This window comes from Leucoraja erinacea, chromosome 25 (genome assembly GCF_028641065.1).
Source record: "Leucoraja erinacea ecotype New England chromosome 25, Leri_hhj_1, whole genome shotgun sequence".
NCBI lineage: Eukaryota > Metazoa > Chordata > Chondrichthyes > Rajiformes > Rajidae > Leucoraja > Leucoraja erinaceus.
The window spans coordinates 20874169-20895915 of record NC_073401.1 but is presented as its reverse complement, the minus strand read 5'-3'; the positions used below and the strand labels follow the sequence as shown (position 1 = coordinate 20895915).

Below are 21747 nucleotides of genomic sequence, written 5' to 3'. Positions count from 1 at the left end.
ATAAAACAAGGACTATTTTCTCTTTTTATTTTTTAATGCAAATTATGTAGCGCTGAGAAAGAGTCAATGATGCAGGGTTCCATTTACAAGGGTTCCCAACCTGGGGTATATTTACCCCCAAGGGGGTAAATTTCACCTACCCAGGGGGTAGATTTGTTGATTCCGGATTTGTACATATTTTCCCTCATTGACTGACTGTGTTTGGTATACCGGTATCTGTTCATCATTAGTTGTTCATAAATAAGTGAAATAACATTGTTATGTGCTATTAAAGTTGCCAGGGATAAATGGGATGAAATAGGTTGGGAACACCTGATTTACAAGATGGGATGTTGGGGACAATGGCCATTTTCATGGTGCCCGTATCAGTCACCAACTGTTCCACAGCTACATAACAACTGAGGCATACAAATCACTTGTTGGCTGTGGGAATAATTAATGGCGAGGATTTAAAGGTCTTGCACAAGTACACTGGCCTAACAAATATATAGCGTCCACATATTTAGTGAAGCCAATGACTACTCTGAGATAATGCGTTTTGTACAAGTCGAAAATAGCAAGTTTTTCCCCTCACAGTTCATCATCAGTTCTGGGTCCATACCTCCAACACAAGCTGGTGGAAAACCAGCTGATCCATATTTGCCCAGCTCAGCTGCTCCATTCATTTTCTATAAATTGTGTGAAATAATAAATGCCCTGAAGAAAGTTACATTTGAGTTCAGTTTTGGGACTCGTTGAACAGAAAAGATTGGGATGTCTTCAGTGCACCCAGTCTCTCAATGGATTTCCAGTGGATCTCGACCACTGCCCCCTCAGACCAGCTGAAGATGCAGGCCCCTGGGTAGGGGGTAGGTATCTGAGAGAGGGAGAGCAGGAAATAAAATTATGGAAGCCAAAGTGAAGAAAAATAAACAGGAGATAGTGGGGATTGTGCCTTGGGTGGGTGCAATAGTTCGCAATGGCAGCTGGTCGAGTCTTTCCATTCCTTTCCCCTCATCAACAGAGGGAAATATCTCAATACACAATAAACTCAGGTAAATAATCAATAGTAGAATGATGGACTTTGTAATACAGCACAGTAAAAGGCAAAGACAAGTGTGGAGACCATGTTAATTAGGCTTGCAATGTGCTGAAACCATAGAAACTAATCATTAGTTGTTGGGAAAGGAGATGCATGTTGCATGATGCATTTACCACGAGGTGTGAGGGCCAATGAAGCCAATATCCCTTTCTGTTTCTGAACTCCCCTCCAAACCCTCATTATATTGAATTTCAGGAACTTTCTCCTTCTCAGCTTAATTGGTTTCATTAGGTATTCCATGACAGGCTGTCGGACGAGATATAGATCTGCATTTAATGTCAGTATGATCAGACATATCGCAACGGTCAACAAGACAGCGGAGGTGATACAGTAAAAGGACCATCATCAAGAACTCTCAGCTGAGCTGCATGAGGTGTCGAGAGCAGGGTGTCTTTGCAACTCAACCAAAGTATACAAAGGGCTTTCCATGTGTTTCCAATGGGAAACAATTATATGTGTGTATTAATGAGCACTGACTATCCTTCCAGTGGGAAAAAGAATGATGTATATACCAGTGGGCATTGACCAGTTTTCCAATGGGAACCATTGGACTTACGCACCAATGGACATTGATTGCCCTGCCAATGGACATTGACCATCCTTCCGGTGGGCACGATTATCCTTCTGATGGGCAAAGAATGGTGCATGTACCAAGGGCAGCAGTGACCATCCATCAGGCATAGGATAGATATGTGTACCATGACTACTGTGAGCCATGACTAGGGCAGATGCGTGTCCCATGGACATGGCTTTGCCCGTCTCAGGGTGCGCTGGAATGCATTTTGTCCAGACAGCTTTCCCAGAAGTTGAGCAGCCGGTTGTCCTTATTGGAGCAAAAGTCGTTAAGGTCTTTGAGCAGACGATCGGCAAATTTCTCATCGCCGGTGGCACTGGATCGCCACGTTTTGGTCAGCATGGTGTTGTACGCCCAGTTGTAGCCGATCCTCTCCTCGCCAAAGAGACTCTGGGTGCTGGAGCTGGTGGAATTTCTCCTCCGCCTCTGCTGCCCACTCGCAAACTTGCGCTTGGAATACGGCAGCTGGAGAAAGACGGTACCTGGAACGAACAAAGAACTATCAGGTCACCCTCAATGCAAGGACACACCGAGTAACTCACAACATATCTGGGGTTTTAACATTATCATTTTCACCAAAATAATGACACGCTCTTGGTCGTTTATCAATCCTTTCCCCAATTGCACAGTGCTGGTGGGAGAGTAGGAGATCACTGACAAGATACCAACAAACTCCTAGTGGGATAGTTGGGAATATTTGAGGAGATACCAGCAGACTCCTGGTGGGACAGCTGGGAATCTCTGAAGCCAAATCAGTCAAAGCCCACTGCTCGCTCATAATGGGGTCAGAAATGTTACTCAAAGACCCTCGCTATTGGGGAATACAGAGCTGAAAACAAAGAACAGGGAACCTAGAGGACAATAAAGGAATTGATTTAAAAAATATAAAGACATTGCCAATTTCTAAGAATTCCAACTAAAGAATGGTGAGCACTAACCCAGCTCACAGAGGGGACTCTGCTCAGGGTGACTGGCCATGCCTGCCCACCCGCTGCCCGGGCACCACGGGTGTGTGACCATCGCTCTGAGCTCTGATGGATATGACTCCCCAGGGTCCCCCGAGCAGCGCTTACCTGTGACGTGAATGTACTGCGGCTTGTTCTCGGCAGGGAAGTTAAAGGCTGAGGCAGAGTACTTGTCTTGAACAAAACCAAACCTGTAGCAGCGGGAAGGAAGATGGATGAGAGTGAGCTTGGAGCAGAACCCTTGGTGGTTCCAGTGTCCAGTCCGATCTGTCCATTAACAGGTCATCACAGTGGTGGTGATGCCACATGTCCATACCATTACCCAGTGTTTTGATACAGAAATGGGTGTGCATGTCACAAGGTAATACAGCATGGAAACAAACCCTTTGGCTCCATTCACCCAGGCCAACCAAGATGCCCATCTAAGCTAATCCCATTTGCTCATATATGATACATATCTCTCTGAACCACTCCAATCCATGTACCTGTCCGCATGTCTATTAAAAGCTGTTATAGTACCCGCACCAACTACTTTCTCTGGAAGCTTGTTCCATCTACCCACCACTCTGTGTGTGAAAAAGTTGCCTCAGATTCCTATTAAATCTTCCCCCTCTCATCTTAAACCCCTGGGAAGGAGTAGAGACATACCTGGCAAGAATGGCCTCCTGGAAAAGCTGCATCCGATCGCAGTACGTCTCAGGCTCAAAACCTGACAGAACAACACAACAGAGAAATTAACCAGGGAACAGGATGAAGGGTGACAGGGATTGTTCTCATCCTGGGTAAAACAGCATCAGTCAAAAAACCTCACTGAACCCCACAGGACTGATCCCCCCCAATTTCACACCCCCAATTCTCCCCATCCCCAATCTGCTCTGTCCACCCCTTAACCTTGTTAGTTGCCCTGTTAATCTCTCTGTTCGGATTATAATCTGTTCATTCCCATTTATGGTAGAGTTATAGTTGTGTAGTACAGAAATAGGCCCTTCAGACATTATCAGGCATTCATGGATATGGAGAGGATGTTTCCACTAGTGAGAGAGTCGAGGACTAGAGGTCATAGCCTCAGAATGAAAGGATGTTATTTTAGGAAGGAGATGAGGAGAAATTTATTTAGTCAGAATCTGTAATTCTTTGCCACAGAGGCTGTGGAGGCCAAGTCAATGGATATTTTTAAGGCAGAGATAGATAGATTCTTGATTAGTACATGTCTTAGAGTTATGGGGAGAAGGCAAGAGAATGGGGTTAGGAGGGAGAGATAGATCAACCATGATTGAATGGCGGTGTAGACTTGATGGGCTGAATGGCCTAATTCTACTCCTATTCCTTATGACCTTATTAACATTTAACTCGATTGACCAGGCAGTACATTGTGCTGCAGGTGATGCTGCTGGCTCACAACTCCAGTGAATTGGGATCAACCCTGTGCTCTGATGCTGTCTGTGTGGAGTTTGCATGCTCTCCCTGTGACAGCGTGGATTTCTTCCAGGAGCTCTGGAATGCTCACACACCCCAAAGTCAGGCTGAGGTATGAGTGTGGCAAGAGAATCAGTGCGGAATTAATGTGAGCATTACAGGAAGATAACTGGGAATGGGACTGACTGGATTGCTAAGATCCGGCATAGACTCAGTGGACTAATGACCTGTTTCAATGTCGAAAGGAAATATATTAAAATAATTTAATTTACCAGTTCAGTTTAGTGAGCTCTGCTTTCAAACCCTCATAATTGCTCCTTAATTAAGTTGCATTCTCCCTAGTGCCAAATGCACTCTTACAGCTTGTAAATCAGCCCACTTTGTTTACTGTTAGCCAGCCAATTTTCTAATACATGGGTGGGGAAGAGAATCGGAAGAGCGGAAGCCAGCCAGAAGGTGAGGGAGGGGGGGTGAGGGAGAGAGGTGGGGGAGAGTGCCCGAGATGGGAAGGGGGGGGGGGGCATGGAGCCTGGAGTGGAGGGGGGGAGTTGGGTAGGTTTTGCTTATGGAGAGAAAGGGCGGTAAACGAGGGACTGAGAGAAGCTTTGGAAGGTGAGAGCCCTCCATCCCAATTCCCACCACCTCCCATTTCCCTCTCCTTCATCCCCTCTTACATCCCGGCCTTAAAAGCAAATCATTCTTCTTTCCTACTGTTGAAGAATGTCAGTCTCCCACAGTTGTTGCCGATGCTATTGGAACAGGGCTTAGGTTGCAATTAATCATTAGTTTATCAAAAATCGCATGACTGAACTAATTATAACGTTAAAGAATTGTGATAATGATCTTTGGTTGTAATGTGAGAATCTTGTTTAATGTAATACAAACATGCGATGGCACTTCTTGCCGATTTGTGGCGAAAATTCTATTTTTTTCTCTCCAAAATCTTTTATATAACAGTTTTTGTTATTGTTATTTTTCAAGATTTGCTCTTGGAGTCACAGCGGAATTAGAATACGGCTCCAGGCTCAATCCATCAGGGGCTGTGAGCTCCTGTAAACAAGTGGAGTTGACATTCATCCTGCATTACCAGGGGTTCCAAAGCTTCAGGGGTGCCCGATCCCATCCACAGACTCAAGCACAATTCCCAGGGAATTATACTTGTCAGAACCCTGGTTATTTAACTAGTTCTTGTTCCTGAACTCAAGGACATCAGCACCACAACTTGGAGTAGATGCAGCACACTCACCAAAGTGCAAGGCTGGAGAAGGAGAAAGGCTACCTGCATTGGCGAGTCAGTTATAAAGTGATGTGTAAAGTCGCCAGCTCCAATTCTCAGCAGCAACATCCTCATTCCAAGCACAAAACATTCAATAAATCACCACAACATCAAACTGGAATCAAACGCAAGAACATGAAGATTGAACATGAAAGCCATGAAACGTGGGAAGGCTGTGAGTTGCTATTAGCGAGTGTTACAGCCCATGGCGTGATCTTTCCAGCCTGCTATTTTTACACCAAATAAATTTCACGAAAACTGGATAATTCAACACCTCTGCTGCTCCATGATGCAAGATGGTTTTCCTTTTTGTCAAGAAGATTAAGTATCACACAAGAAAAAAAAACATTGGCATTGAAAACAAAACTAACCACACACCAGCTTTCATAAGCATTCGGTTGATTTTCACAGCCTGCTACAAAGAAACAAACAACTGATAATGTGTTATCATTATATTTTACAGAATATTTGGCTGCCAGCCCAGGTGCGATTCCACTTGCAGAAAGTGTTTGGAAGACATAAAAACATTTCCTCTGGCTCTGACCTTTCTAAATCAGCTGGCCTATTCACCTCCCTCTCATTCCCTTAATGAACAGAACAAATAAGGAATTGGTGAAAATAAACAATGGGAATTAAAAAAAATCATGAAAACACTTGTCAGAATGACCAGCAATGTACTGCATAAAGAAGCTGAACCCATCTATTTAAGGTACAGGACATGTCAATTCATCAAACTACTGCCATTCTGCACCCACAGACTCAGCGATCACTACTTTCCAAAGCCTCTCCTAACACAACTACAGTAAACATACCAACTCATCTGCTGGGACCTTTACCACAGGTTAAATGGAAGGAAGTATCCCACTTCTCTGTAGGCAAGTTTAACTGGTAGCTGCAGCCACCACCTTTCCAGATCTAAGCTCCCTCCCCCCTGCAGTTCAGTGAGTTACGTACCATCAAAGAGATGCTCAGCTCCATCCTTCACCAAGCAACTGATGTTCAGAGGGATGAACAGCTGAGCTCGAAGTGGGTCCCCGTAAAGATAGCTGGGCAGAGCAAATGGGCCTTCCAGGACCGGCACCAAGAGGAAGCCGCAGGAGGTGGCCTTCCTGTGCCAGCCTTGTACCTGCACAGGAGCAAATGAATACATCGTCAAGTTAGGAACAATTAGTTAGGAAGGGGCTGTTTAGTACATTCTTATCGCCACCTGAAACCTTCCATCTTTCGTCTGGTGAGCAGGAGCATAGTTCCTGGGTGATTTGACCATCGGTCTGATGGAGGTTCCTCACACACAGCAGCACAGTCCTCGAATGTCCCTGGCTCAGTGGGAGGACATCTCCCAACATCCGAGAGCTAAGGCACTCAACACACAAGCAACATACAACTCCCAGTGTTTACCCTACCCACTGCTCCAGAGCTCACCTGCCGACCATCATTAATCATTAAGACGTGTGCCAAGACCTGCTCTTTGCAAGCTCCACCCTTCTCATGCTGTCTAGGAAAATAAAACATCCTGATAACTGCTGTGAATGAACTCCCCAGAAAAACCACTTGAAACGGCTCTTCTAGGAGCATGGCGGATGACTGACTTACTGTACATATTACGACAGACACAGACTTTGTGGCCCAATAGTTCTATGTTTGCTCTCAACAAAACCATCCCTTCAGCCCTAGTTCCCCATGAGTGAATTTCCTTGTGATTCAGCAACTTATTTTCCTCTCTCATCGACTTTCCTTTTGACAACTACCTACTAGAGGGGTAATTTGCAGTCACAAATAGCCCTGCCAGCTGCCATAGGATGTTAGGGGAAACCAGTGTATCTGGTTGTCACGGGAAAAAAATATACAAACACCTGAGAACAGGTTCGAACCCAGGTCCATTGAGCTGCGAGGCCACACCACCTACTGCTGCCCCACCGTCTCTGCCCTCACACATACACACCTCAGCTCCCTGCCATCCAGCTCCCTCCCTGTTTTGACCCAAGAAATTTCAGACATTGGAATCTTGAGCAAAACAGCAGTGGAGTTGCTGCCTTACAGCGCCAGAGACCCGGGTTCAATCCCGTCCACGGGTGCTGTCTGTACATTCTCCCTGTGTGCATGGATTTTCTCCGCTTTCCTCCCACATTCCAAAAACGTGCAGGTTTGTAGGTTAATTGGCATCTGCAAATTGTCCCGTGGCTGGTTAGAACTAGAGTACGGCTGGTTGGGCAGACTTGGTGGGCTGAAGGGCCTGTTTCCACCCTGTAATGTTAAACAAAACTAAACACAGAGCACTGGATAAACTCAGTGGTTCAGGCTGCATCTGGGATGGGACTGGACAGGTGATGTCTTGGATCAGGGCCCTTCTTCAGATTCAAGAGTCTGAGAAAGGTCTTGAACCAGAACGTTGGCGACCCAAACCCTCCCTAGATGCTGGCTGACTGGCTAACTTCCTCCAGCACGTTGTGTTCTGGCAGCTTTACGTTAGATTAATTTCTGTCTCTCAGGAAATGGTGCTGACTGGCAGAAATTGCCATTACTCTGCAGGACACTGTTGGATGTCAGGACAAACTACTATTTTGGTTTGAAGGCACACGTTAATTGGCTGGTGTACCGACCATTTCAAACAGCATGGCTGATGTGACTGCCATCCAGTGCAGCTTGACTTCAAATGTAGCACTTAGCGAGTAGTTCCCATGGTAATAACAGCTGCACCACTCAACGCGGTCTGAACGGTTGTTCACATCCACATCCAACGTCACAGTCTTCTGCTCTGGGACTGTGGCAGCTACAGAGAGAAGGGATTACAAGAACGCAGTCAGGAGCAAATTAAAACCGGAGAGATTTCTTATTCTTCTCTAACTCCTGCTTCATACTAAAGGGACAAGCCCCGTTTTCAGCATTCGACTCGCTTCCTCTGATCTGATTATTGAAGGGAAATGTGACCTCTAAAATCTGCTCCACTCAATTCCCTAGTGGGTGCACGCTTCTAAAGTGGAGCCTAAACATTCCAATTTGTTAGCAAGTCTGGATGTTTAAAGACGTCTGACCTTTTGAACTCGGCTGGAGAGCAGGAGGCCCCATTGACAGAGAAGGAAGGTGGTTTTAGTTGGGCAGGAGACAGGGGGACTATTCTGCTTAAATAAGACACTCCAGAGCAGGATTGACTTCATTTGTACACCTCAAGCATAATCCTGTTAAAATGATCCAAATCCGAGCATGGCACGAAACGCTATCTGAAGAAGAAACAAACAAACACACACACACACACACAAGGCCAAGTATCTGGGTTAGTCTGTAAATGGACATGACTCCAGCACTCCTGGCTTAGATTATTGTACAAATCAATACAGGGGTCTAGGAGTCAACTCTATGCAAACCACAAACGCTTCAAAGAAAGGTCATATATTTCAGCAGGACAAGTAATAGAAATAAACTCCAATGATTCATAAAAGATCATCAACTAAGGGAAATATCACAAGGTACTGTTTATGGCACTTTGGGTGACAATCAGGAAAAAGAGCAAAGGATGAAAACAGTTCTGAAGGTGAAGCAAGATCAGAGAAAGTCAGCAACAATAAACACTGTCGTGATCAGGAAGGTACAGATAATTGCTGTGTAAAGCATGGACCAACGAGGAGATAATGATGCTTACATGATATATAATGATGCACATGATGTCTGTGAGAACCTAGTTACACCAGCTAACATCTTTAAATGCTGTTTCATGCAGAGAGCTCTGAAATGGGGGGGACTATGTATAAACACAGCTGTAATTTCTACATGGTGAAACCAAAATGTATTAAAAATGGCCTTTATTAAAATCTGACAATGTGCACTTTAAACGTGTGATTTTTTTCAATTACAAATCTCAAATTGTGGAGTACAGAGGTAATTAAATAAATGATGGGTCTTTGTCCCAAACATTGTGGAGGGCACTGTACATATAGCATCTCAAGGCACTAAAAAATAGTATCAATGCTTACTCCATAAAATCCTCCAACTCCAGGGGAAGGACAAGTGATTTAACATCAGTCATGTCCCCAGCACTGAGGTGCTAGATACACTCAGCTGGCTCTATTGGGCAGGCCACATCATTCACATGCCCAACAGCAGGCTCCTGAAACACTTTAATCCGAGGCCTATCCCGGGAAGAGTTTACCAGGTGGAGAGAGAAGATTCAAGGGTGCACTCAAAGTTTTGTTCAAGAATTACAACATGTCCATCCTGGGAATCCCTGGGTCTATGACCATTGAAGGTGAAGGAGGAGCATTCGAGTAGGGAGCTCAAAGAAGCCCTGAATTATCAGCTGAAGGAATGCATCACCTCACAAACTACCCACCCACCCCATCAGCTACCTCATGCCCCACCTGTGGGTGAGGCTGGAATTCCAACATTGACATTATCAGCCATCTCACAATCCAAAAAAATCAGAGTGAAAGCAAGTCATCTTCAACCCAAGAGACTTTGTGTTTTGTGGTAGTCTACCATTTTGGATGAGGAAGGATGTTTGATGTTGATTCTACCCTCTCCCAGTGTCCACACTTGCTCCTTTGGCAGTGATGGTTACATGCAGAGACCTTGGTTGATGTTATCCCCACCACATGGGATCAATCTCCCTTGGGAACGGTATGCCATACTTCCTAATACCTGATAAAACTATCATATTGACATAGTAGAGCGTTTCCAGTCTATATAACCGATCAGGCACAAGGCCCGCAATAAGCCAGTCTCAGTCCCAAGTGTTTAAAAACAGAGATTCAGAGGGGTTTTATACAAACTGTGGAATTCCAACAAATATTCTCCATGATGAGTTCAGTGCCGACAACTCCATAAGCTCAACCCCATCCAGGGCCAAGCAACCTGCTTACTGGTGGTCCCATTAACATTCCTTAAAATTAACATATTAACTACCTATTAACGTTCAATTCCCACTGAATTGTGTACTGTCAACCAAAGATTCCATAGCGGAGCAAGATAGACCACTCCTTCTAAATGCAATGGGCTGACGTGTAGTACGCAACAGAGCGGAACGTGGGCCTTTTTTTCATCTATTTCAGTAACCCGACCCGACCCGACTCGCAGTGTAATCAACGTTGCGGGGGAACAGTTTGCGTTAATAAATTATAATTCTGAATATGAGGAGAAGATTTTTATCAAATAACTTTTATTTTTACGAGGATGTTTCCGTAACCGGCTTCCGTCTCCGCACTAGTATCTTTGCTCCGCTAAGGGATCTTTGGTGCGGAGACGGAAGCTGGTTATTGAAATGGGGCCGGAAATTGCCCATGAATCTGCCCGTGACCGTACTACGTCTTTTTCGTCGAGTGATCTATCTTGTTTGCTATAGGATCTTTGCCGTCTACAAAATGCCCAAGCTTCTCCTCCCAAACCCGTGACCTCTCCCACCAAGAAGGACAAGAGGAGCAGAGCAGGGGAACACCACCACCTACAGGTGCCCCACTATCCTGACTTGGAAATATGTGGCCAATCCCCCCCCCATCATCACTGGATCTAAAGTTGGAGATCTCTCCCATATAATACTGGGGAATCGTCTTCACCAGAAGGTCTGCTGCGGTTCAAATCGCCAGCTCACCATCACCTTGTCAAAGCTAATTTGGGATGGGCATCAAAGGCGTTGCCAGGATCACCTAGATACCAAACAATAAAGTCAAAGATAAGAGTGGCTAAATATTTCTCACACTGGGCATTGAGAGAAATCTACTGGTCAGCAGATCAGACAGCATTTAAAGTGATGATACCACCTGTAACTGGTGTGTGGTGGTGAAGGTGGTGAATGGGGAAAAGAAACCAACATAAACAAAAAGATAGTGAGTACACTCGAGTACATCCAATAAATCAAACTATGCTGATGAAAATGAATACACCAACAAAGTAACATTGCAATAACAGCCACTGAGATTATTGTTACCTCTAATTAATTCCCCTTTTCTAGAGAGCAATTCATAGTGACCAATAGCCGACCAAGTGTATGTACTACCTTGTGGCCCTTCTTGTGGGAATCTAGGTAGTTGGCGTGCATGGAAGTTTGACTGTAAGGCATTGCAAATGAATCTCACCTTGTTTCCAGGAAGGGCGGGTTGATGACGATCAGTAAAGGGAACATGGGATTATTTCTCCATTTGCTAACCTGGCACATTTCTTCCCAATGCCCTTCCCTGGTAAAATCAACAGCTCATTCAAGGCAGACTGTGGGATCATCCCAGATGATTTAGCACCAAATCAGGAGTCTTTATCACCCAAGAATTGCAACTTTCAAGTTATTCCAAATGCATTGCAAAAACATGCACCCAAATTTACCGCACTGAGGTCAAAAGGGGGGAGGAAGCATGCAGGATAATCTGAAGGGCAGATTATTGGGACCCAAGGATAGTAAAACGGTTATTGATTATAGGGAGTTTGAGCTTGTTCCTGAGCTCTGTCACACACACAGTTCCACATCACAGGCTTCACGTAGAGAATCAGTCAATGACGTCCAAGTGTGGAACCAATGAGGTCATGTGGACAGTTTAGATTTAGTAAAGCCTTAATGGACAATAGCTAGTAATCAGAAGCCAGAAATGGAACAGATACATGAGGCCAACTTAACAGCTTGATTGCGAAGAGCGACCACGTATTTCAATAGCCATTGGCTATCTCTGCTTGAAAGCAAGAGTGTTTTGTCACAATAAGCATTTGAGCACACATGGTTAGTAAAGCTTATTGGTCAAAATAGGTTGAAGAAATTCACAAATTCCGTTTCACCAGGCAGTCCCCACTTCTGATTACAAGGCCTTGTAGATAACTCATTGTGCGGAATAGAAGGGCCAGTTGTTTATACTTAGCCAAATTTAGGTTAAATCATAGCCTTTCTTAATGACACACAGACAACACAATTACTGGCTAGAATGGAGGTCACAAGGTCATTTTCCAGTCAAATATAATTTTGATATTCCGCCACACTATGACTTTGGTGGTTTCAGACTGGCAGATTACCCAACATTAAAAGTGAATCTTTTAATTTGAAAGATGTTACACCAAATTTTTTTTTAATTTTATTTTTACACAGTGAATCAGATTAATTTTAAGGGAGCATGGGAAATGTTGCATGGTAATGGGCATTGCAAGTTTAATGCAAGGCATGAAATGCGGCCCCACCAAGTTTCAAAGGGAGTGCAGGAAAAGGGGCCCTGGCAAGTTTAAATGGAGTGCAGGAAAAGGGGCCCTGGCAAGTTTAAAAGGGATGTACGAAATGGGGTCCGGACAAGTTTAAGGGGAGCGCTGGAGCGCTAGGAATTTCAGAGTTCTGAAGCCTGATATCGGAGGGGGAAGAGTCTGGTGGAGCACATTTTCAAGTTTCTGTATCTTCTATTGGACAGGAGCAGGGAGAGGAGGAATGTCTAGGGTGGGACAAGTCTTTGGTTATGTGGGTTCTTCCATGAGCTAAGTTACAATTCATTTCTACCTCGTTGCAGACAGTGGACTTTAAGGAACTGATGTGCTACAATGCTGAGAACTATATTCTACCCTCTATATCTTCCCCCTTGCACTTAATCTATTGTACTTGAGTTTGAACTAATTGTATGCATGTATGGTATATCTGATCTGGTTGGATAGCATGCAAAACAAAGCTTTTCACTGTACCTTAGTACATGTGACATTAATAAATCTAAATCTAAACTTGAAGATTGGATAGAACTAGTGTATGGGTGATCGTTGGTTGGTGCAGGCTCGATGGGCCTGTTTCCACACTGTATCTCTAAACTAAACTAAAATTATGGCCAGGGCCTCTACAATATCCCCCTAAAATTAAGGCTAGTTAAGTCGAAGTTACACTGAAGTTGAATTTCACATGCTTGGCTCCTTTCAATGTGAAACTAGTTTGGAAGTGTTTGGGCTATTCTGTTCAAAGCACTTTCTTCATGCGTGTGTCTCCATTGTGGCAAGCAAAGCACTTGGAGGCAGAAATGTATTTGTTTTCAATGCAAGCCAGAACACAGGACTCACTTGGCACTGAAACACTGCCACACGCCGGCTGAAGATGCCAAATTACTAACAGTCTATGTTGTTTTTTGAGACAATGCAGAGGAAAAAGTTAAAATTTGAACAGAACATATGACACTTGCAAGACTATGTCCCTCAGCTGCGCATCTTATTTATTCCTGGAATGACCTTTATGAGAAGTGGTTTTGCTTTATAAAGGCAGGCTGTGGGGACTTCAGGGAGCTGTGATCAAAGAGGGGATTCCTGAAACAGACACCATAGACGGATACAAATAAATAGTGTGAGCAGCCAATGTGCAGAATGGGAGGAGACAAATACTGTCCACATGACCTCATTCCCTTGGAGACTGTTCCGCGCTGCCTGTGGTGTGCATCTACCTAGTAGGGCAGCGGCTTGACTTCGTCCTCCAAAACTGCGGCTGAAGGAACTGTGCCTACTTGCATAGGATGCTGGCCTACTGGGTAACCACGGCAACAGGAAGGCAGGGATGTCGATGTGAAGTCGTTCTTCCGTGAGGAAGGCCACCTCAAACCACTTGCGCTGGAATGCAGCCAGGTCGTCCATTGTGGAAGTGTACCAGATAGTGGAAGACTGCATAATCCCTGCAGAGAGGAGCGGGGTAGAGGGTGGGAGCGAAAGAGAGTCACTTTGAAGGCGTTCAATGCACAGACAACACTCTCAGAAGTTAATCAGCCATTCTACCAATCATGCATTACATCATTGCCACAGGTGGGCATCTATTTATCTCACTTAAATATAAGTGGGACTTACGGAAAAGAAAGATTTGCATCAATGTAACATCTCTCCACTTCCCTAGAGCACCCAAAGCATGTCACACCCAGTTGTATACATCTTAATCTGAAGCCAAGTAACATGTAGGAAATGTCACACATGTTTTTGCACAAACGTTTTGACAATGTGGTAAGGAACACATGGTAAAATGGTTGCAACACCAGGCTATCTGAAAATAAATTGATTGGTAAGAAGCAGTTAGTTAAGCGGCTGCCTGGCAGATCCAGAGACCAAAGTTCAAGCCCGAGTGGTGTTTGTGGGGAGTTTGCAAATTCTCACTATGATGGGTGTCCTCAGGCGCTTTGATTTCCATCCTCACCCAAAGATGTGCTGGTCAATTTGACTATGAAATCATCGCAAGTGTATGTCTGTGATTGGAGAGTCAAGGGGGAGTTGAAAAAGGGACTGGTGAACAAGTATATGCTGCAAGGAAATATGTGGGGGGGGTTTGGGATTGCACTGAGAGCTGGTGGACTGAATGGCCTCTTTATGTCATGAGAAATATGAGAATGTTGAAGAAGAAAATATGGCAAAAACTCCTTGCCATTTCTGGAACACAGTGACAGGGTCAGTGGCGCAGCAGTAGAGTTGCTGCCTGACAGTGCCAGAAACTCGGTTTCAATCCTGATTACAAGTGTGTGTATGAAGTTTGTACATTCTCCCTGTGACTGCATGGGTTTTCTCTGGGTGCTCTGGTTTTCTCCCACATTTTAAAGACGTGCATGTTTGTAGGTTAATTGGCTTCTGTAAATCGTCTCTAGAGTATCGGATAGAACTAGTGTACGGGGATTGCTGTTTGGCATGGCCTTGGAGGGCCGAAGGGCCTGTCTCCATACTGTATCTCTAAACTAAACTAAACTAAACTTGTTACATTGACCTGAAAGCTTGTTACACTTGTCTGATCCAGCACTGGAGGCCAAGTTGTGGCGTTGTGGGTTGTTGTGTTCATGCCTAGGGTGGATTGAGAGATGACAGTGCGATCACTAAGCCACAGACGATGACATTCAACCAAGTTTCATCATCAAAATGTGGCAACAGCAACCAGAGTGAAGTCAGGCATCACCAACTACTAAATCTATTGGAAAATCAGGGTAATGCTATTCACTCTCACAACTAACATTTACCACTCAACCATAACCATTAAAGTATGACAGTCCTCCGGTTATGCAAGTGTTCTGTGCACAGACAATAACATGTCTACCATCAAAGCAGCAGTGACCACGCCTTAACCAGAAGTTCCTTTGTTTAGAAGCATTTTGTTTAATGGTGGGGATATGTACATGCTGAAGAAGTGTCTACTGTGCCTTAAGCAAAGGTTGCATCAATACATCAGTTACAGAATGGCGTCAATGAAGTACCCAGTTACCTTTTTCCGTGTCTTTGTCTGAGAGGAGTCTGTACAGGTAGAAACCATACACAAAAGCCCGCATGGATTCCCCGAAGGCGTGCACAATCAGCTGCTCATCCAGCATTTTCTGTACAAAGATTCACACAAAACGGTCAATTTTACAGCAATGCAGTAAGTTTCCTTTGGAAGCTGCAGATTGAACATGCTCCAGGGATGTGAGTACTTCACCATCAATTTACAGAGTCCGTGCCAGCCCTTGGAATCGTTACAAATCTCGTTCACCCACATATGTTCCCATTGTTCATCAATGCTCTGATTTTCCTGCCACTCCCTCTACCCTGGGGGCAGTATAAACCAGCTCATTAAAGTACTGCGTTTCTTGATGACAAAAGCTTTTCACAGTACACATGACAATAAACTAAACGATGTAGAAAGTAACCCACTGGATCACAGGGAGAAGATTCAAAATCCACACAGACAGAATCGAGGTCAGGTTTGGAGCTGGGTCACCAAGCTTGTGCTGCCCCAAGTATCGGACTTCAGTTTATTCCAATTATGAGAAAACCATAGGTGCTGGAATCTTGATCAAAACACAATGTGCTGGAGTAACTCAGCGGGTCAGGCAGCATCTGTGGAGGCAACCTCTTGGGTCGGGTTGAGGAAGCTGGAAAGGATTTGAGGGTGGGACAAAGTCTAGCAAATGATAGGTGGGGGATGGTCAGGTGGGTAGACAAAGGCTAGAGATGAAAAGGACACAAATGGGAGTCACATAAGTGAAGGGAGTGAAATGTAAAGCCATAGGGAGAGACGTAGGTGGAATGGGGAGGGGGGGGGAGTGGTGGACTAGCAGGAGAAATGGGTATGCACTGAGATGGGTGGGGCATATAGGAAAGAGAGAGGGGGGTGTTACCATAAATTGGAGAATTAAATGTTCATACTGTTGGGTTGTAAGCTACCCAAGCGGAATATGAGGTGCTGTTCCTCCAGTTTGCTTGTGGGCTCACTCTGACAATGGAAGAAGCCCAGGACAGAAGGTTGGTATGGGAATGGGAAGGTGAGTTAGCAACCAGGCGATCCAGCAAGCCTTGGTGGACCGAGCGCACGTGGGAAGGTGAGGAGGTAAGCAGCGAGACGATCCAAAACACTTTAGTCAAGATAAACCTTGGGAAAAAGGCATCTTAAAAACTAAGGTGATTTCAAAACGAAAAATAAAATTAATGGGTTGAAGATGTAAAAGTGCCTTTGGGAAGATGTGACAATGCAAGTGGATAACATGGTTAAGAAGGTGTATGCGATGCCGGCCTTCACGTCAGGGCCTGGAATACCTGAGCAGGTTAATTACACACCAAGTTTATTTAAAAAAATGGTCAGACTCAGCTGGAGTACTGCATGCAGTTCTAGTCACCACATTATAGGATGGATGTGGTTGTACTGGAGAGGGTGGAGGGGATTCATCAGGATGTTGCCAGAGATGAAGTGTTTCAATTAAGAGAAGAGATTGGAGAGTCTAGGTCTATTTTCCCTGGAGCCGAGGAGTTGAGAGAAGACCGAGGTAAAAACAATTGAACGAGGGTGTGGTTACGTGATGTCTGATGTCCACGTGAAGAGTGATTGCAGACTGGGACCTTGCCTGGTTTCTCCCTTCCCAGTGTGGAGAAATGTCAGCACGGCTGCGTGTTGATGAGGGCAATTGTAGGGCCATAAGTCAGCATAGCTGGGTCGACAGAAAGCAGGGCTCGTAGTAACCCTCCAGCAGGGCAGCAGTGCTGGGAGTGGTGGGACAGAGGTGCCATGTATATGCTCACTGTACCTGCATGATGTCAATGGCCATGGCCTGTGTCTGAACCCCTTCAACATTGCTGATCAGCCAGTGGACCACCTCTGCACTGATGAAGCAGTTAGGGTGCAACCCCCTCTGTTCGGGAAGCAGTTGAATACCAGTTCTGGTAGTAAAGAGCGAAAATAAACTAAGAATTAATTCCCACAGGTTCATAAAACATTGATAAATGTACCTCTATGGTCAGTTTGCATCAATCTCACTGACTACTGGTCCAATCCCAGGCACAATTCCAAATACCACCTTCACGTGATCCCACTTCTGGTCACTTTTCACTTGCCTCAGCCTAGTCCTGAATAAATTTGCCCTTTTATGGATCTGTTGCACTGTAAACAATTCCCTTCAAGAGAATTTACTCCCTGTCATCTTTGCCCTCTTTCCAAGCAATGTGAATCCCAGCTCGTGAGCACAGTGCTCGGAAAATGTCAAATCCCAGAGCATCACAAGTGACCCAAGTCTGTACTTCCCGCAACATGGTAGACAGTGAAATGGCAACTACGTACATTTCTATACAAATGAAAAAATATTTTTGCTACACAATTCATTTTCCAACAATCTGCCCAAACAGTGGCACAGTACTTATTTCATTCCTGTTTATCCTGCATACCCTTGCTTCACAAACTTTAAATGTATGTCCTGTAAGCTGCTGGTATGGAATTTAACAGACAATGTTGCTGGGTAGAAGTCCTGTCCTCACATGCACACAGGCCACAGTTGGAGATTTGGTACTCACGTGGGGTGCTTCATTGTTTCCAGTATCTCTGCCAGAGATGATGCGGAAGTCAGTGCACTTGCAATCCCAGAGGCCAGCTGGCTACAGCAATGTAATAAAACATACTTAATATTTTACATGTAGTACACAGAACTTAGTCATATAAACAAATTGTACAATTTTGGTCGCCCAATTATAGGAAGGATGTCAACAAAATAGAGAGAGTACAGAGGAGATTTACTAGAATGTTGCCTGGGTTTCAACAACTAAGTTACAGAGATAGGTTGAATAAGTTAGGTCTTTATTCTCTGGAGCGCAGAAGGTTAAGGGGGGACTTGATAGAGGTCTTTAAAATGATGAGAGGGATGGACAGAGTTGATGTGGACAAGCTTTTCCCTTTGAGAATAGGGAAGATTCAAACAAGAGGACATGACTTCAGAATTAAGGGACAGAAGTTTAGGGGTAATATGAGGGGGAACTTCTTTACTCAGAGAGTGGTAGCGGTGTGGAATGAGCTTCCAGTGGAAGTGGTGGAGGCAGGTTCATTGGTATCATTTAAAAATAAATTGGATAGGCATATGGATGAGAAGGGAATGGAGGGTTATGGTATGAGTGCAGGCAGGTGGGACTAAGGGAAAAAAAAAGTTGTTCGGCACGGACTTGTAGGGCCGAGATGGCCTGTTTCCGTGCTGTAATTGTTATATGGTTATATGGTTATATGGTAAAGTGGCTTACGATGGAAGGGCATCTGTCACCTCTCCAGCCTGATGTCTTTTGGAGAGGGGGGTCCTGGTTTATAGACAATAGGTGGAGTAGGCCATTCGGCCCTTTGAGCCAGCACTGCCATTCACTGTGATCATGGGTGATCATCCACAATCAGTACCCCGTTCCTGCCTTTAATAAGCATACTCCAAAGAAACATCCTTCCACTCCATCCACCTTATTCCACTCTTTTATACATTTTTAAAAGACCCTAACAAGATCTTTGCTCGAGTTAGCAAGTTCCATCACCCTGTAAAGTTGGGAATTTGAAATTCACCAGTACATACAATTACCCTAAATATATCACATCTCCCTGTTATTTGCCTACATATAATAATTACAATTGATTGTAAGTACCATTGATTAAAGTACCATTGATACCTATTATACACCCCCAAGTAAAATGACAACTCCCTCTTTGTTCCTAATCGCTAACCATATGGTCTCATTTGATGAACCATCTCGGATATCCTTCCTCAATACCGAAGTAATGCATTCCTTGACTAGCAGTGTAAAGCCATGTCCTCCTTTACTCCTCTCCGTCTAACCTGAAAATTATATACCCTGGATACTGAGTTGCCAGACATGCCCGTCTTTCAACCATGTCTCAGTGATGAAACCAATGTCATAGTCCCACATAAACACTTGAGATCATTCACCTTACGAGTTAAACTCCTTGCATTAGATTCAGATTCAGATTCAATTTTAATTGTCATTGTCAAGTGTACAGTACAGAGACAACGAAATGCAAAACAGCTGCAAATGTTGCTTTGTATTCCCCTCATGTGCATCTACTCTCCTTCTCTGCCGACTGGACTTACAAACTTGATTACAATCAAATCAAACTCAAGTACAATGGATAAAGTGCAAAGGGGAAGATACAGAGTGCAGAATATAGTTCTCCGCATTGGAGCGCAGCAGAACCATAGGCAAAGTCCAATGTCAGCAATGGGTTAGAGGTGAGTTGGACAGTACCCTAGCTTATTAAATGACTATTCAGAATCCTGATAACAGTGGGGAATAAGCTGTTCCCAAGTCTGGTGCTGCGTGCTTTCAAGCTTTCATACCTTCAGCATGATGGGATTAGGAGGAAGGAATGACCAGGGTGGGACAAGTCTTTGATTATGTTGGTTGCTTCTCCGAGGCAGCGTGAAGCATAGATTGAGTCAATGGTGTGAGTCTGGTCTGTGTGATGGACAGGGCTACATGTACAAGTCTCTGCAATTTCTTATAGTCTCAAGCCAAGTTGCAATGCAATCCGACAGTATGCTTTCTATGGTGTATCTGTAGATGTTTGTGAGAGTCATTGGAGATGCTGAATTTCCTCAGTCGCCTATCGAGGCAAAGTAGAGGTGTTGTTGTGACTTCTTGGTTGTCACTTCAGTTTGGTTGGTCCTTGACAGCATTGGCGGAAAACCCGGGGGGGCTAGGGTTTCAGGACATGTCCCCTCCATGTTTTCAGAGGTGGGGGACGGTCCTCCTCACGTTACAAGCTTTAAATCTAATTCAGGGCGCACGGCTGATGCTTCCGATGCCGCGTGTGTGTGTGTGAGAGTGTGTGCATGTGTGCGCGTGTGTGTGCGTGTGCGTGTGCGTGCACATGCGCGCGCGGCCGCCTAGAAATTGTGTCCCCCCTGACCCTCGGTCCTTTCCATGTTTTGAAAGCGGTTTCCATCTCTGCTTGACAGATCATTGGTAATGTTAACTTTAAGATCAAAACCATTCCTAGTTAGGTGCCATTGATGCTCATTAATGCATTGATTCATGTACTCTACCACCCTCCTGAGATCAATAACTAGCTCTTCTGTCTTGCTGATAATAAGGGAGTGGTTGTTGTTCTGGCACCATGTTACTAACTTCTCTACTTCCTTCCTGTACTGGTTCATGGCCTGGCACATCACAGTGGCGTCATTTGCAAACTCATAGATATGTCAGCTCTATCATCTAGCATGAGGGAAATTTAGTTCGTACTAACCTGTAGGTCTTTAGTATATGATATGAAACCAGAGGAAACACACATGGTCACGGAATGACAGGCGTCAACAGAGAATGACATTATGGGCGTCAGGTGGATTTCCAGAGAACATGGATAGGCAAAGAGTCTGAAGAAGTCTCCTGACTCGAAACGTGGCCTGTCCATGTCCCCTAGAGATGCCGCTTGACTGGCTGGGTTACTCCCCAGCTTTTCTCACGAGTCTTCATTACTTTATTTCTCAAAGGAAGACAGAAGCAGAGTCTTTGAAAAAAAAAAAAAACTGCTGGAGGAACTTAGCGGGTAAGGCACCATCTCTGGAGGAAAATGAACAGAAGATGTTTCAGGTCGGATCCCTTCTTCAGTCTCAGATTCAGAATATTTTTAAAGCAGAGTAAGGTGGACATTTGATCATCGTTGCTTTTTACATATCTTTCATTCATTTGTTCTGTGTACTGTCTATTTCTCTCGCTTCCTTTTCCCCCGACTCTCAGACTGAAGAAGGGCCTTGACCTGAAACATCACCTCTTCCTCTTCTCCAGAGATGCTGCCTGACCCACTGAGTTACTCCAGCATTTTGTGTCCATCTCTGGTTTAAACTATCTTCTCCCGCGGTTGCAAGTTTCAGAGTTCATCAAAGCATTTCTTAGTACCTAGGTACATATGACAATAAGGTGTCATTGAAATATGATACCATTGTATCAGAACTAGGCTTTAATCAAAGGCTCAACCTTCTGGCCGCGTCAGTATCTACGCTAAAAAGAATGCAGCAAATATCTTTTCTTTCCATACAATAAATGAAAAGTTCTAATCTTTGCTGCTGTCAAATTCACTAAGTGATAATCCAGATGAGAATCAAAGCACATATTGCCAGGTTTGGAACAAAAGTTACGCTTTACCAGATTAGGTAAAGCACAATTATGGTTAAAAACCCATGTATTGTCAAAATAATTTATACACAGATCCACAAGAAAAAAGGGACTTTCCTACATGATAGCAATTCTCAACTAGTTTGTAAACACAGCT

The 21747-nt window shown here is 44.5% G+C and overlaps 1 protein-coding gene across 3 annotated transcripts in view; it reads right to left on the bottom strand.

Annotated features, from left to right (window-relative positions):
* Positions 1–21747, bottom strand: part of depdc5 (DEP domain containing 5, GATOR1 subcomplex subunit) — an 80699-nt gene continuing 58952 nt past the window's right edge. For 2 of the 3 annotated variants that reach the window (XM_055655987.1, XM_055655988.1), the window contains exons 33-41: positions 18009–18089; positions 17249–17381; positions 15457–15565; positions 13676–13900; positions 7913–8082; positions 6267–6438; positions 3269–3329; positions 2729–2811; positions 1–2137 (exon numbers count right to left, since the gene is read on the bottom strand). In XM_055655987.1, coding sequence (XP_055511962.1) covers positions 1842–2137; positions 2729–2811; positions 3269–3329; positions 6267–6438; positions 7913–8082; positions 13676–13900; positions 15457–15565; positions 17249–17381; positions 18009–18089 — 1330 coding nt within the window. In that variant the 3' untranslated portion in view covers positions 1–1841. Of the gene's footprint in view, positions 2138–2728; positions 2812–3268; positions 3330–6266; positions 6439–7912; positions 8083–11374; positions 13901–15456; positions 15566–17248; positions 17382–18008; positions 18090–21747 lie in introns of those variants that run through there. The other variant, XR_008725520.1, reaches the window with a different exon arrangement.